The sequence below is a fragment of the Wyeomyia smithii genome, chromosome 2 (genome assembly GCF_029784165.1).
Source record: "Wyeomyia smithii strain HCP4-BCI-WySm-NY-G18 chromosome 2, ASM2978416v1, whole genome shotgun sequence".
NCBI lineage: Eukaryota > Metazoa > Arthropoda > Insecta > Diptera > Culicidae > Wyeomyia > Wyeomyia smithii.
This window is the reverse complement of record NC_073695.1, coordinates 112,637,112-112,650,415: the sequence shown is the minus strand read 5'-3', so window position 1 is coordinate 112,650,415 and position 13,304 is coordinate 112,637,112. Positions and strand designations below refer to the sequence as shown.

The following is a 13,304-nucleotide window of genomic DNA, read 5'->3' as shown; positions in this document are numbered from 1 at the left end:
TGCCGCTGAAAGTGAAGGAAGGTAATTCTGCTGGCCCTGTAGTTGCTAAAACTCGACTAGGTTGGTGCGTATACGGTCGACTCCGGGCTGGCATTGACAAAGCGTTCAGCTTTCACGTATGTGAGAGTGTCTCAAACCAGGACCTACATGACGCTATGAAGCAATTTTTCGCAACCGAGGAGGCCAGTGTAGAGCCTAAACCCGTTCTATCAGAAGAAGAAGAGAGAGCACAGATGATTTTGAAGACTACGACAAAACGTGTCGGGGATCGATTCGAAACAGGATTACTGTGGAAGCAAGACAACTTTACTCTACCGAATAGTTACCCTATGGCACTCCGTCGGCTTGAATGGGTGGTTAATCATGAAACACTTAAAATTAATCTAAACCTAAAATAAATCATTTGCAGTTGAGCTGCACTAACCAGTCCGCTACAAAAACCTCGTTTCGTTCTCCGTGTATCGAACAGTATGTATGTTTGAATGTGTATGCAAATATGTTCGTGTCACTAAATTAGCGTTTTCTAATATTTAATAAGCTGCTGTTGATCCGAACAATTATTATTTAAAACCAAAAGTAAATGCCACAAAAATCTGTATAATTTTTACTTCTGAATTGTTTTATACAATCCTAAGAAATGAATATTACTGGATAAATTAATTCGTGTTTTTGTATGGCATTTGAAAACAAAACGTATTTGTTGTAAGATTTAAATTACAGTTGTTATTGTGTGCTACACTTTTTTGAAGTTCTGGTGGAGCAAGAAAAAATGTTGACTAACCTCAATACGCCCCACTACATGCATAGCAGAGTCACTTTAAGGTCGAGCCCAGAATGAGGATATTTTGCTAGCTACCGAGTGTCCGACTATAGAAATTTACCGTGGGGAAATCAACGACGGAATCTTGCCTTCCATTATAGTAATGATATCCAATCATTTGTACTGTTTCCCGGCTCTGGCGATGTGATTGAATGCGATCAGTTTAGCACGATGTAAGGCATCACCCAGAGTGGTGATATCAAGAGCAGTACAGGTTTTAGCTTAAATCACGCCTCCATCACAAGTACGCAAATGGGGTCGCGTGGTTATTCATATCAAAAGAACAGCATGTACAAGTTTAAGCCAAAATCACGCCTTCATCATAGGGTAGGGAACATATTTTAAGCAGCTTTAGGAGTCACCTGTGTATTGAGACGAAATACTTGAAATATATAAGGTGAAATGCAAACATGAGTATATCGATTTGTTCTCTAACTTTTTCTCTGTCAGCACTTGTTCACAAATTCTAAAACCGATTTAGCAAACTTTAACAATGATCAATTAAAGTTCCCTATCGAGGGACGCTATTCCAATCACCCCGAACCTTTTAAGCAGTTTGCATCTGTTTTGCAGGGGATCTATTTCAGCACCAAATAAGCGCCTGAATAGCTGCAACAATTTTCGTTTGATGTTTTTTCAAAGTTTTTCCCGTGTTGAACGGAATTTTATGTATTCTTAAGACAGCTAGTCAATCAAAGTTTTCGTTCTCATCATTGAAATTGTCGATATTGATCAAAATTCAGGAGATCGAGGCCCGTTCATTTCGACTGATTAGAATAGGCGCCGCTGCTTAAGCCGTTCCTCACCCTATGTACACAAATGGGGGTGCGTGGTCATCTATAAATAACTGATACCGGCCGAGATAAACTTCAAAGCTCGTTTGTAAGATTTTTTCCAGTGTTTTCGACTCCAACTTGATTGTGCTGTACTGTTTATTGGACACAAACTTCGGAGTCAACTACTAGTGTGAGAAAAAATTGCAAAGCTAACTAGTGTGTGATTTTAAGAACACTAATAGCCTCACCTCAGCCAAGGTTCGAATATGGTACGACGTCTGGCTAGTTAGAATATTATTGTGCCACTAAACCACTCGAAAGGCTGAGATATCAATCGATTTGCTCTTTGGTTTGGTAAAAGTTTGGAGTTGTACAATATACAACAATATGTACATATGCAACGACTTATTTTCCAAAGAAAAAAAATATGGGAAATCTATAACAATAGAAAACATAATATTATTCTGTAGAAATAATTGAAACAGCTAAATGATAACAGATTGTTGAACCTAATTATCCTGCCGAATAAAAACTTTCCTATTCACGTTGAAATACTGTTGTGATTTGTACCTTATTGATAATGCCATGAAAACAATAACGCTCAAAGCTGCTTACCTGGAGCTCTAACTGTATAATAAATTATCTTCAAACATTTTAATTACAATTGCATTTATTCTACTCACTGAATGCAATGCTTCCATCGCAACTCACAGTAGGTGAAATATGGACAATGCAATGTAATCGAAATTTAAAACAAAGTGCTCTTTATTGGTTGCAAATTACAGTACTGAATATTCGTTTAAGAGTAGTTTAAATCACGAAAAAAAAGTTCAATATAGTTTCCATCCGATTTATTGCAAAGATTGCCATTTTGTTCAACTTTCGTTCGGTTTGACTCCACTGTGAGAAGCCCCCAGCATTGTTAAGAGCTGGCTTCAAACTACTCGGCTGATAGCTTGTCAGTATCTATCAGTAAGCTGTAAGCGGAAGCGTAAATTCATTCAACGTAGACTCGCGTCAAAAGCATTATCCGCTTCAGGATTCCAGACTGAGGAATCATGCTTCCAGTATGAAACGCACATTTTGACGACTTTTAACAGCTTCGCTCTCTACATAATGCAATTTCAGATTAGATACTACAACACTACTTTAGTCAATCCTCTCTTTTATGTAGCTTATGTTAGGTGACATCCATAAATTACGTAACGCAAAAAACCCAATTTTAGACCCCCACCCCCCATAAGTAACGAAACGTAACGCAAAAAACCTACCCCCCATAAAAACTACGTAACGCTGTAGAAGGATTTGCTTGATGAAAATGCTCGTTTTTGAAGAGATTCTCCAGATATTTTCTGTTACGTAATGCTGAACTCACCTCCCCCCTCCCCTGTGTAACAAATCGTAGCGCTCAAGGATACCCCCTCCCCCCAATGAGCTTTACGTAATTTATGGATGCCGCCTTATGGGCGGCCCCCAAGAATATGCTCAAACTTCACAACTAAACTTCCCCATTTTGAATCTGTACCAACTATGATAAAATGAGGTGCATAGTCAAAGAAGCTACTACCTGTGCAGTTCACCTATTAAACCATTCTGAAGCGGGAACTAAAATTGTGACTTTCAATTGGAATGGATTGTCAGCAGTATTGTCAGGAACAACGTCAAAAGATTCGCGGAATCCAACACTGGCAGATGGGACGCAAGCGTTGGCATGCATATTTATCTTCCACATTCATTGCATTGTCCAGCGAAGGAGGGCTTGAGAGATGGCAAAACTCGTCTTGCGTTCAAAAGCTCAACAACCGGATGATTTGCATTTTTTGTTCGTTTTGCTTTGGTTGGGATTCCCCGGATGGTTGTGATGATTAATTAGGAACCATTTACAAGGCTTTGCAAGGCGTGCAGGGTTTCTATAAGACGTTGATTAGTTTGCTAATTGGGGTTGAAATAATTTGCACCCAATCAAATGACCGAATGACCGCCACTTTTACTAATAGAAGTGGCACGACAAGTTTCATTCGTTGAAATATGTAATTAACAATACCTATCAGATTTATTTTGCGACTTTAGCAGAGAGGATATTGTTACACAAAAATATACTAATCATAAACCATCGCTTAGGAGTTGATCAGTAATTTTATAAATGCCATTAGTGCCCCACAATTTGATGGTCAATTGATAATGACTCAATCGTATTGTCATCATTATTCAAGGCAATCAGGAATAAAGTCCCTGTCTCAAATGAATATCTTTCAGAGGACGTATATTGGCCTATGCATAAGTGATGTTGTGATGTCATAGGCTTTTGCTGCTTTTGCCTTCCGGTTCGTGCTGTTCCAGTTTTCATCATTTTGATAGTGATGACGAATCAATATAATTGGTTTTCTATTTTCTTCCTCTGATTTCAAAATTTTAATTATTTTTGGCTAATTTGAAATCATTTTTCGTAGATTTAATTTTAACTGCTGAAACTTTCAACTAAACTGTGAGCTGAATTTGGTGAGTTTTGTCTATAGTCTCATCCATCTGCAGAACCACTTTTAACTAAATTTGGAATCAATTTCTGCTTTGCCCTTCCTTCATTTAGAAGTGTTCTTCAACCATCAGACTAAATTTGAATCTTTCTCATTTTTGCCTCATCCTCATCCATTTTTGCATGTGAGAAAACCCATGAACATTTCTGCGAGTGCTAGTCCACTTCCGTCTGTTAATAAGAACCATCATTGCATTATTATTATTTTTGTTTTAAGTCTCCACCGTCTTTCAAAAATAATTTTTATTTTTGGACTAAAGTATTTTGTTCTTTTTTTTGTTTTAAAAAAGTTCGACACGGTTTTAGAAAAAAATTAAAATGCTTTCATTTTCGATTTTTTTTACCTTCAGAAGTCTTTTTAAAAATTTTGTTTTCTTCTCGTTAACGTGTTTAGTCACCTAAAGCTATATTCAGGACTATTTTTTTTCAAAATTTCCTGGATTTTATGTTTATCAGCCTAATCTTTTGTATGCTTTTTTGCTACATTTTGGAGCACAAATTTTTTTGAGGTTAATTTGGAATAAATTTTTAATAGAAGCTTTCGACCACTGAAATTTAAAGTATATTTTTTTCACTTTCTGTTCAAAATGTTATTTTTTTCAGAATAGACGCTATTTAGGAAATAAGGTTTTTCTAACAATTTTCTACATGTCCTACCCATTTTTCACTTCGAAACGACCGTGCGTCTCCATAAGAGTTTCGTAACACGTGCACACCTACAAAGTCCCATTAAATTGAAGAAGGTGCTGCCAACATCTGTTCGTGTTGCCACGAAATCCGTCCACAGTTAAAAAACGTACCTATTCGATAACTTCGAAATTGGAATATGTTTGCTATCTAATCATAGTTAAACAAACCTAGGTTCTGTATTATTATTCATTCGGTCTCTCATGTAAGACGCCCAGTATGCTCAACGTCCAATATATTTAGCGTGCCGAGTGTATTCGTGTCATTGCTATTCTTTTCTTTTGTAAAAAAATGTTCATAATTTGTTATAAAATATAATTAATTATATCAATTTGATGAACTTTCACACGAACAATTCTTTGAAGAAATAAAATATGTGACGGATTTATTATTAACTTTTCATGAGATTTTCAGCATAGGATCCAATATAATTTTTTCAATGTGTGCAACTTTGCACATTTTGTTTGGTAACTCCAGATTATTAACTTAATTCAATTTTAACTGTACAATGTACAATGTAATTTTAATTGTACATACCTAGGGTTATCAAATAAAACTTGTATATAGTACATTGAATACAGTGATTTATACTTATATTTAATGCGGATATATCTGCAAAATTAATGGATTATTTGAGTAGATTTCACTAGGAAATCTAGCCTTCCGGTAAATTCGTACCATACAAACACAAACATAACTTTGCAATATGGCTGAGTATGTCGCAATCTAGATGGTTCTGTAGCAACTCCGTAGTACCCCAAGGCAGTATTTTAGGATCTCTGCTTTTTTCTATATGTAACCCGACCGTTACTTCCAGGCACGAAACTATTGTACGCTAATAATACTAATATCTAGAAGTTTGTTCATACGCACAACGACTGCCCCAGACGCCAAGAGCTGGTTGATGCCATCTTAATCATATGTCGAGTAGTACTCCTAAGTGTTCCGTAATTAGGTTTAACCGAAAAAAAATCTCCTGGTTTATGATTACCACATTACTGGAAGGAACTTAACGCACTCTGACGTTGTTACTGATCTTGGAGTTATACTTGACACTAAACTTGCGTTTAGGCACCGTTATCCTACCTCCGCAAGGTACTGATTATGGTCTGCATGAACCCATCCGTTATTTCACTGAGTATTATTGTAATAAGTATAATTGTAATCTTCCTGTTATTAAGATAGTAGGGCTTTTATGTCGCGTTAAAAACCGCTAAGTGCAGCTATAATTTACTTTCGCACGGTTATTAGAGCTCAGTCATGTGCTAACAAACTCGAACGAGTGATTTTTGAAAACAGTTTGTGCAAAATGGTGCAACATACACCATTTTATCAAGATGTACATTTTTTTCTAATGTACAATTTTAAATGTACTTTTAATAAAATGTCTAAAGAAACTCCGCATATCAGAAGAAGCCCCACACAACGGTACTCGATTCTAGCCAGTCCCAAAGTGCTAGGAGTAAGTATTATTGTAGTTGTGGCACCACATCCCCCGTAAAACAAACAGCTCACTACGGAAACTGTCATATCAAAGGTTAAGTTTCTTCAAAACACGTAGATCCAAGCTTTGCTAAATTTTTCATTAATATTTACAAAAATTCTTTATACATTCTATGTTTTCATTCGAGAAAGCTCTGTATGAACAACATTAAAAAAATAAGTTTTTACTTTTCAAAATATGATTATTCTTTATTAATCACGCACTGTACTTTCAATAATTTCCAACAGCAAATGTTATAATTGTGACATTGACAAAGTGTTACGGACTATAATAATGATTAAATACAACCAAACATTCAACGCATGAGTTTTCGTTCCTTTTATTTATCAAATAATTTAAAACTGTTAAATCGTTTTTCGATCCTGCAATATGCTAGTTAACTGTTGACTGTTGCGAAATTGCACTGTTTTATGCTGCCAAATCCAGAAGCTTTATTTTAAACTCATTAAACAATTTCGTCGGTTACCTTTCAAATTAGTGCGGTTGCAGATTCCCACAAACCTTTACCAATTTACTGTTACGATTGTTACTAATGAAGCTTCTATTTTTGTGCCTGCCTCAAACATCGTACGCGGATTATTAAATAGTCACCTCCCATAGTCTTCTGTTGTGGTAGTGTATGGCATAGCAAGATAATTGATTAACTTTAAGTTACAGGGTTGTCGTAGTGGTGGCCGGAAACCGAGAGGCAGTCACCCTTGGAGGATTGTCACCCGACACTCAGTACCAACTGACGGTAGCGGCTGTTTGGAACGGGAAGAAGTACCGCAGCCGGCCAATCGTATTCAGAACGCTGGGTAAGACCTTTCTGATTTCGCTGCCGAGCGGCCGGCGTTTAATTAAAACGTTACAAATTACATCCCGCAGAGCCTCCCAGGACTTCGTTCCAGCAGGACTCCGGTGCGCTTGCTGGGAACAGCGGGCCACCAATATCGCCACATGCGGACACTGCACCGTCGTTAAGCGGGTTCGGTATCTTCAGCGATGAGTTCGGCAACATCTCAGTTAACTCCACCTCCCGAGAACTTCCAACGGTGAGTTATAAATGTCAAATCGCTAGTGACAGCATGTGTTAGTAACATATATCTCGTAATATTCTCTTACAGATCCGTGGTGTAGAGATCGGAATAGTAGTGTTAGTATTGATAGTATGGGCTGGTGCTATAGCGTTATTTTTTAATCGATGGGGTAAGATCCGAATGTTACTTCCATATCAACCAGACTACAAACAGGAGCAGCTCAAAGTACCTGGAACGGGTGTCTGTGCCAATGGCAGCTGTAATGGACAGCACTCGCATCAGGTAGGTTTAAACTATCTGTGCTTCTTATTCGTTGCATTCACTGATCATCCTTCAACCTTTTTTGGTTATTCTATCATTAATAAACCCATTGATGATGAATCATTTTTATCATTCAGTATTTTATAGTGAGCTATTTCTAGTCCATTCCACTGATCACAATAACAATAACACTAGATAAAGCAAACCTATTTAGAGGTCCCAAAACAAATCACTTCTCCTGCAGTGTTCACTCTAACCAAATAATTTACAAGCACTCTCACAAATTCCACTCGCACCACTCATCATAAATACTGATACTAACACGAACTAGTCACTTCTAACATATCTGTACTCGACGTTTATTTCAGTGCACACACTGTCTCTCATTGGTGCATTTTCTTTTCTTATTTTTATGTTTCAATAAAAACTACTTACCAAAGATATAATTGAAAGTGATATGACTAATACAACGAAAAGACTCTCAACAACATTTCTCTTATTGCATTTTTTTCATTCTTACGTATATTTTTTCGAAAAGTTATATATCAAACTTCGTCCAACAGCCAATGTGGTTACATTTCCATTCAGTAATATCGAGTACAGAAATCCTAAACATAGAAGGATAATAAGAATTGGTTCTGAATATTAATGTTGGGATTTTTTTCTGTAAATGCTTTTAATGCAATTTATTAATTGAAACTTTTTTGAATAATTTTTAATAATTATTTAGATTCTCAAACGTCGATATTTACAATACGAAAACATTAGCAAACGGACAGATCAGAATGCGAGATTGTTAATCAGTTTGCCGTATTGTTTTTTCTCCTTGTGAACAAAAACTCCCTCATGTCCAAACTTACCGTTATATAAATGCAAAAGGTTATTAGCGACTCAGGCTTTTTTCACTTCGGAAGAAAAGGAAAACTACCTACCACCAGTGGTGGGCACCGCTAACCAAAGTTTTAGCGACGCTAATCGCTAAGTCGCTAACTGGAAAATTTAGCTTGATAATCGCTAAACGCCAAACGCTAAACCCACATTAGCGGAACTTTCGCTAATCGCTGATCGCTAACTTTTTAGTATGTAAATAGTCATATCGCTATATTTAATGCTCGTGTTTTGTAAGATTTGGACCACTTTGATCTGTTTTGGTTAAACAAACGAAAACAATTACTTTTTAAAGCTATTTACAGTAAGAGGTTCACGAAACGGTATTCATATTTGATTTTGTAAAAACAAGAATAACAAAAGTCATTTAGCTTGCATTGAAAATAGATACTCTTAGGAATGTTTTCATAAAAATTCAATTATTATCTGAATCGAAAAAGTAGAACCAAAGTTGTCATAATTTCAAGCGCATTGTAATTTACCGAAGTTCTTGGCCGAAAATTCAATCTAGACCTTGTGCTTGTTCTTCAAAATGCTCCTGTGGCTTGTACGATAACTGGAACTCTATTCTAGGGTATAAAAACTGACAAAAGTAACTTTCGCAGTAAAGTATGTTCATCTTTCAAAGCAATTTACGTACGCCATCAGCAATTCACAGTTTTTCTAAATATTTCTATTGTCGCCTCTCTACAAAATTTAGCGAATTAGCGATTAGAGTTTCGAAGGCCAAAATTTTAGCGACGCTAACAGTTTCGCTAACCAGCTCAAAAATTAGCGAAATCGCTAAATCGCTAACTGAATTTTAGCGTCGCTAATTAGCGAATTAGCGGAATGGTGCCCACCACTGCCTACCACTGATGAGAAGATCCCTTTAAAGCAAAAAACTATGAAATTAGCGCGTCAGTTTCTATATATGTCACTCTTTTCTGCATGTAACATTGCATCCTACCTGCAGATGGCAATGAAACAAACCACTTTCACATCAGCGTCACGAAGATACGAGAATTCGTTTGCGGTTTTCTGAAAAAGTAGAGCAATAATTCATCTAGTGATATGTACGGGAAGTTAAATCTAGTTTTTTAAAACTTCTTACCACATGGAGTTGGCTCGTGACAAGCTTCACCGAATAAATATTTTTTCTTTATGATTCGAAAAATAAGCGTGTCGACAAAAACGTACTTAACCGCAAACGTTCGAAATATTCTAGAAATTGATGTGGCGTTGCTAAAATGCTCTTTTGGATGCGAATTTTTTCCAAATAAAAAAACTCCTCTAAGGTCCTACGTTACCCAAGCATTCTTATATTCCCCAATAAGGACTCTTATCTTTGTTCTATGTTAATATTGTAATAGGGGGACTCATGCAGAGCTCGTATAAAAATACTTAGCCGTGAAAAATAGTTACCTCAATCGACGAATAATTTATTTCATAATTTAATGATTGTTTTAGGAATGCTTTAGTTAAATAATAGTTTTGTGGAATTTTCTTTTATCACTGACTTCATTTTATTTCAATAGCTCTCAACAATTTTCTGAAACATGACTGAAAATTTTCTCGGATCTTTATAAAAAAAGGACCTTGAACCTAAGTTCTAACTGCTCGCAGTGGGGTCCATACAGAAAAAATCCATATCTGATGTCGTCACCGAGCTCAAAGGTCTGGAGATACAGTTGTAAAGAATACAGGTTTTGTAGTTATTCGACAAGGATCTTGATTATTGACAGGATGATGTTTCATATCAACGCAAATTCAACTTTTGCAGAAGAACAGGTTGGATTTCGCTAAGGGCATTATACAAATCAACAATATTTCAGAGTTACTAATATTTTACAAGCTGATGAATTGGAAAGTTATTCCACTGGAGCTGCTTTTCTAGACAACGAAAAAGCATTTGACAATGTTTGATAGGAAAGTTTGATTACGTGATAAGCAACTTTTTTTCGCAATTTTCATATTCGCATATTCACTTAGGATTCCAGGAATTTACCTCCAAGATGCAGAAAAATTGTTGTTCTGTGGCGACACAAGCATTCCCGGAAAAAAAAAAGTCTTCATGTCAAGGGCAGTCGATTGCAGAAAACCTCTCGCAATGGAAGAAAATTCTATCCAATTCTACTAAAATTCAAATGATCATTTTGAAAAGTATGTATATAAGATGCATTTCGTACCATCTCGACCAGATGTTGGCAGCACCTCTCAGAAAAAATTAAACTCTGTGGGTGTGTAAGCCTTACTAAACTTAGCAGCATTGCATAGCTTATTTTCAAAAATTTATATGGACTAACATCTGAAAATGAAGAATATTTTTATAAACGGATATGTCTGAATAATGACAAGAGATAAAGAAAAGTTGACGATAGATAACATCTAGGTCACAGAATAGATATGCAACTTCGAACAAAACTCTGCTGCAAATCCTAGCCCACGCTTTCGCATTCATTACTTGCTGTTCTATCCCACATTGATTTTACAGTGCATCGTTTAAACAGTTCGCTCCAATAGTTTAAACACGCATAAAAATCTATACTTTTTTTTTTTTGCTTCAATGACCGGACAAAAAATTGATCTTAAATCTATAAAAACCAAGTTAAGACAGGACCGCATTCAAAAAATTTTTTAAGCAGAAATTCAATAACAGTTAACAATCAACATTGATAGAGAAAAATTAAACTAAAAATCTTTCGCGACTTTGAAACCGTTTCAACCAGTTAGAAGAATTATTTTAATATTTTCGTTAGAGTTGGAAACCGCGTTTCTCGACTGACGACAATATTTTTTTTCTCGTACCTGTTGTTATATCTAATATTGCGAGTAATGCATATCAGACGCGCTATACAATTTACTGCTTGCGACATTAGGTACAATGTGAAAAAAATGATTGTCGTTAGATAAGATATTCGGTTTTCAACTCGGGCCACAATGAAATTTATTAAAAAAAGTATGTACAAAAAAAACATTGCACTTATGCGGGAAGTACTGTACGATTATCATGAAAAGGCACTCTCGCTATACCAGTACCGGAGAGAACAATCAATTCAAAAGAGCGGCGAGGGCTCGCACAGTTTTTTTGCTTTTTGGTTTGGTATTAGGACAAGAGAGACCGAAATTATTCATTACCACGAGCAGGTATGAATCGTATAATTGTAATAAAATTTTAAGTGTAAAATGCGTTCTCTCCACCGCTAGATGTCGATTCTCAAATTAAAGAGATTTCGTCTCGTTTTTGGTTCTTTAGTTGAACAGATGTCCTGGACCTGAACGAGCAGTGGAAGCACATCCATGATGCGGTCAGCGAAACAGCGCGAGAGGTGATAGGCATGACAACGGGAACCACGCGTAGTGGGTGGTTTGATGCTGAGTGCCTAGAGGTGACAAAGGAGCAGAATCGAGCCTACGCCAACACGTTAGTAGCAGCTAATCGTGTAACGCGTCAGATGCGGGAGAAATACCGGGAGGCAAGAGCTGCCGAAAAGAGGCTTCATCGCCGTACGATCGCGTTCTCGCGGAGGCGGAGAATTGCTTCACCAGGCACGACACGAGGAGCTTCTATAGAACGATCAACGGAATCAGGAACCGGACCGTGCCAGTACCTGCCATGTGCAATGACAGGGAGGGGAACCTGATTACCGATAAATCGCAGGTGGCCAGGCATTGGAAGCAACAATTCGAAGTGGTGTTGAACGGCGAGGAAGGGAGGAGAGTCGTCGAGGGGAACAGGATAGAAATTGGGGAGGACGGACAAGCTGTGGACCCACCAACATTGGACGAGGTGAAGAATGCTTGCAAAGAGCTAAAAAACAACAAAGCCGCTGGGAAGGACGGGGAGCGAGCGGCTGTGAAGTGCAATTCACCAGATTATCCTAAGGGTATGGTTCGAGGAACAACTACCTACGGACTGGTTGGAAGGACTCATATGTCCTATCTACAAGAAGGGACATAGACTCGAGTGTAGTAATTATCGAGGCATAACCCTCAATTCCGCTTACAAAATTCTCTCCCGTATCCTGTTCCAGCGACTGAGGCCGTTGCAGGAAGCCTTTGTTGGAGAATACCAATGCGGTTTTCGAGTGGGGCGATCTACAACGGACCAGATGTTCACTTTGAGACAGATCCTCGACAAGTTTCGAGAACACAACCTGCAGACACATCATCTGTTTATAGACTTTCGAGCGGCGTACGATACAGTGAAACGCAACGAGCTGTGGCAAATAATGCTAGAACATGGTTTCCCAACTAAACTGATTAAACTGATACGTGCGACGCTCGACGGTTTCACATCATGCGTCAGGACAGCGGGCGAATTTTCGGACGCGTTTGTGACGTTAGATGGTCTGAAGCAAGGTGACGGGCTCTCGAACTTGCTGTTCAACATAGCTTTGGAAGATGCAATACGAAGGGCAGGTGTGCAGAGGAGCGGCACCATCATCACTAAGTCTCACATGCTTCTGGGCTTTGCGGACGACATTGATATAATTGGTGTTAACCGTAGAGCAGTTGAGGAGGCCTTTACGGCTCTCAAAAGGGAAGCTGCGAGAATTGGACTCACCATAAACACTGCCAAAACGAAGTACATGGTGGCTGCCAGAGAGCGTGGTAGTTCTACAGGTGTTGGTGCTGCGGTGGAGATGGATTGGGATACTTTCGAAGCGGTCGACGAATTTATATATCTTGGTACTCTCGTGACATGTGACAACGAGGTAAGCCGCGAAGTGAAGAGGCGGATTGCGGCGGCGAATAGGGCTTATTATGGATTGCGTAGCCAGCTTAGGTCCCGTAGCCTACAGATCCGTACGAAATTTGCGCTCCATAGGACTCT

At 37.9% G+C, this 13,304-nt stretch overlaps 1 protein-coding gene across 4 annotated transcripts in view; it reads left to right on the top strand.

Moving 5' to 3' along the window:
- The window catches only part of LOC129725966 (uncharacterized), a 266,385-nt gene that overhangs the window by 144,406 nt on the left and 108,675 nt on the right, over nt 1–13,304 (top strand). For 2 of the 4 annotated variants that reach the window (XM_055682456.1, XM_055682455.1), the window contains exons 4-6: nt 6,972–7,117; nt 7,188–7,354; nt 7,427–7,621. In XM_055682456.1, coding sequence (XP_055538431.1) covers nt 6,972–7,117; nt 7,188–7,354; nt 7,427–7,621 — 508 coding nt within the window. Of the gene's footprint in view, nt 1–6,971; nt 7,118–7,187; nt 7,355–7,426; nt 7,623–13,304 lie in introns of all 4 variants that reach the window. The other 2 variants (XM_055682454.1, XM_055682453.1) reach the window with 2 other exon arrangements.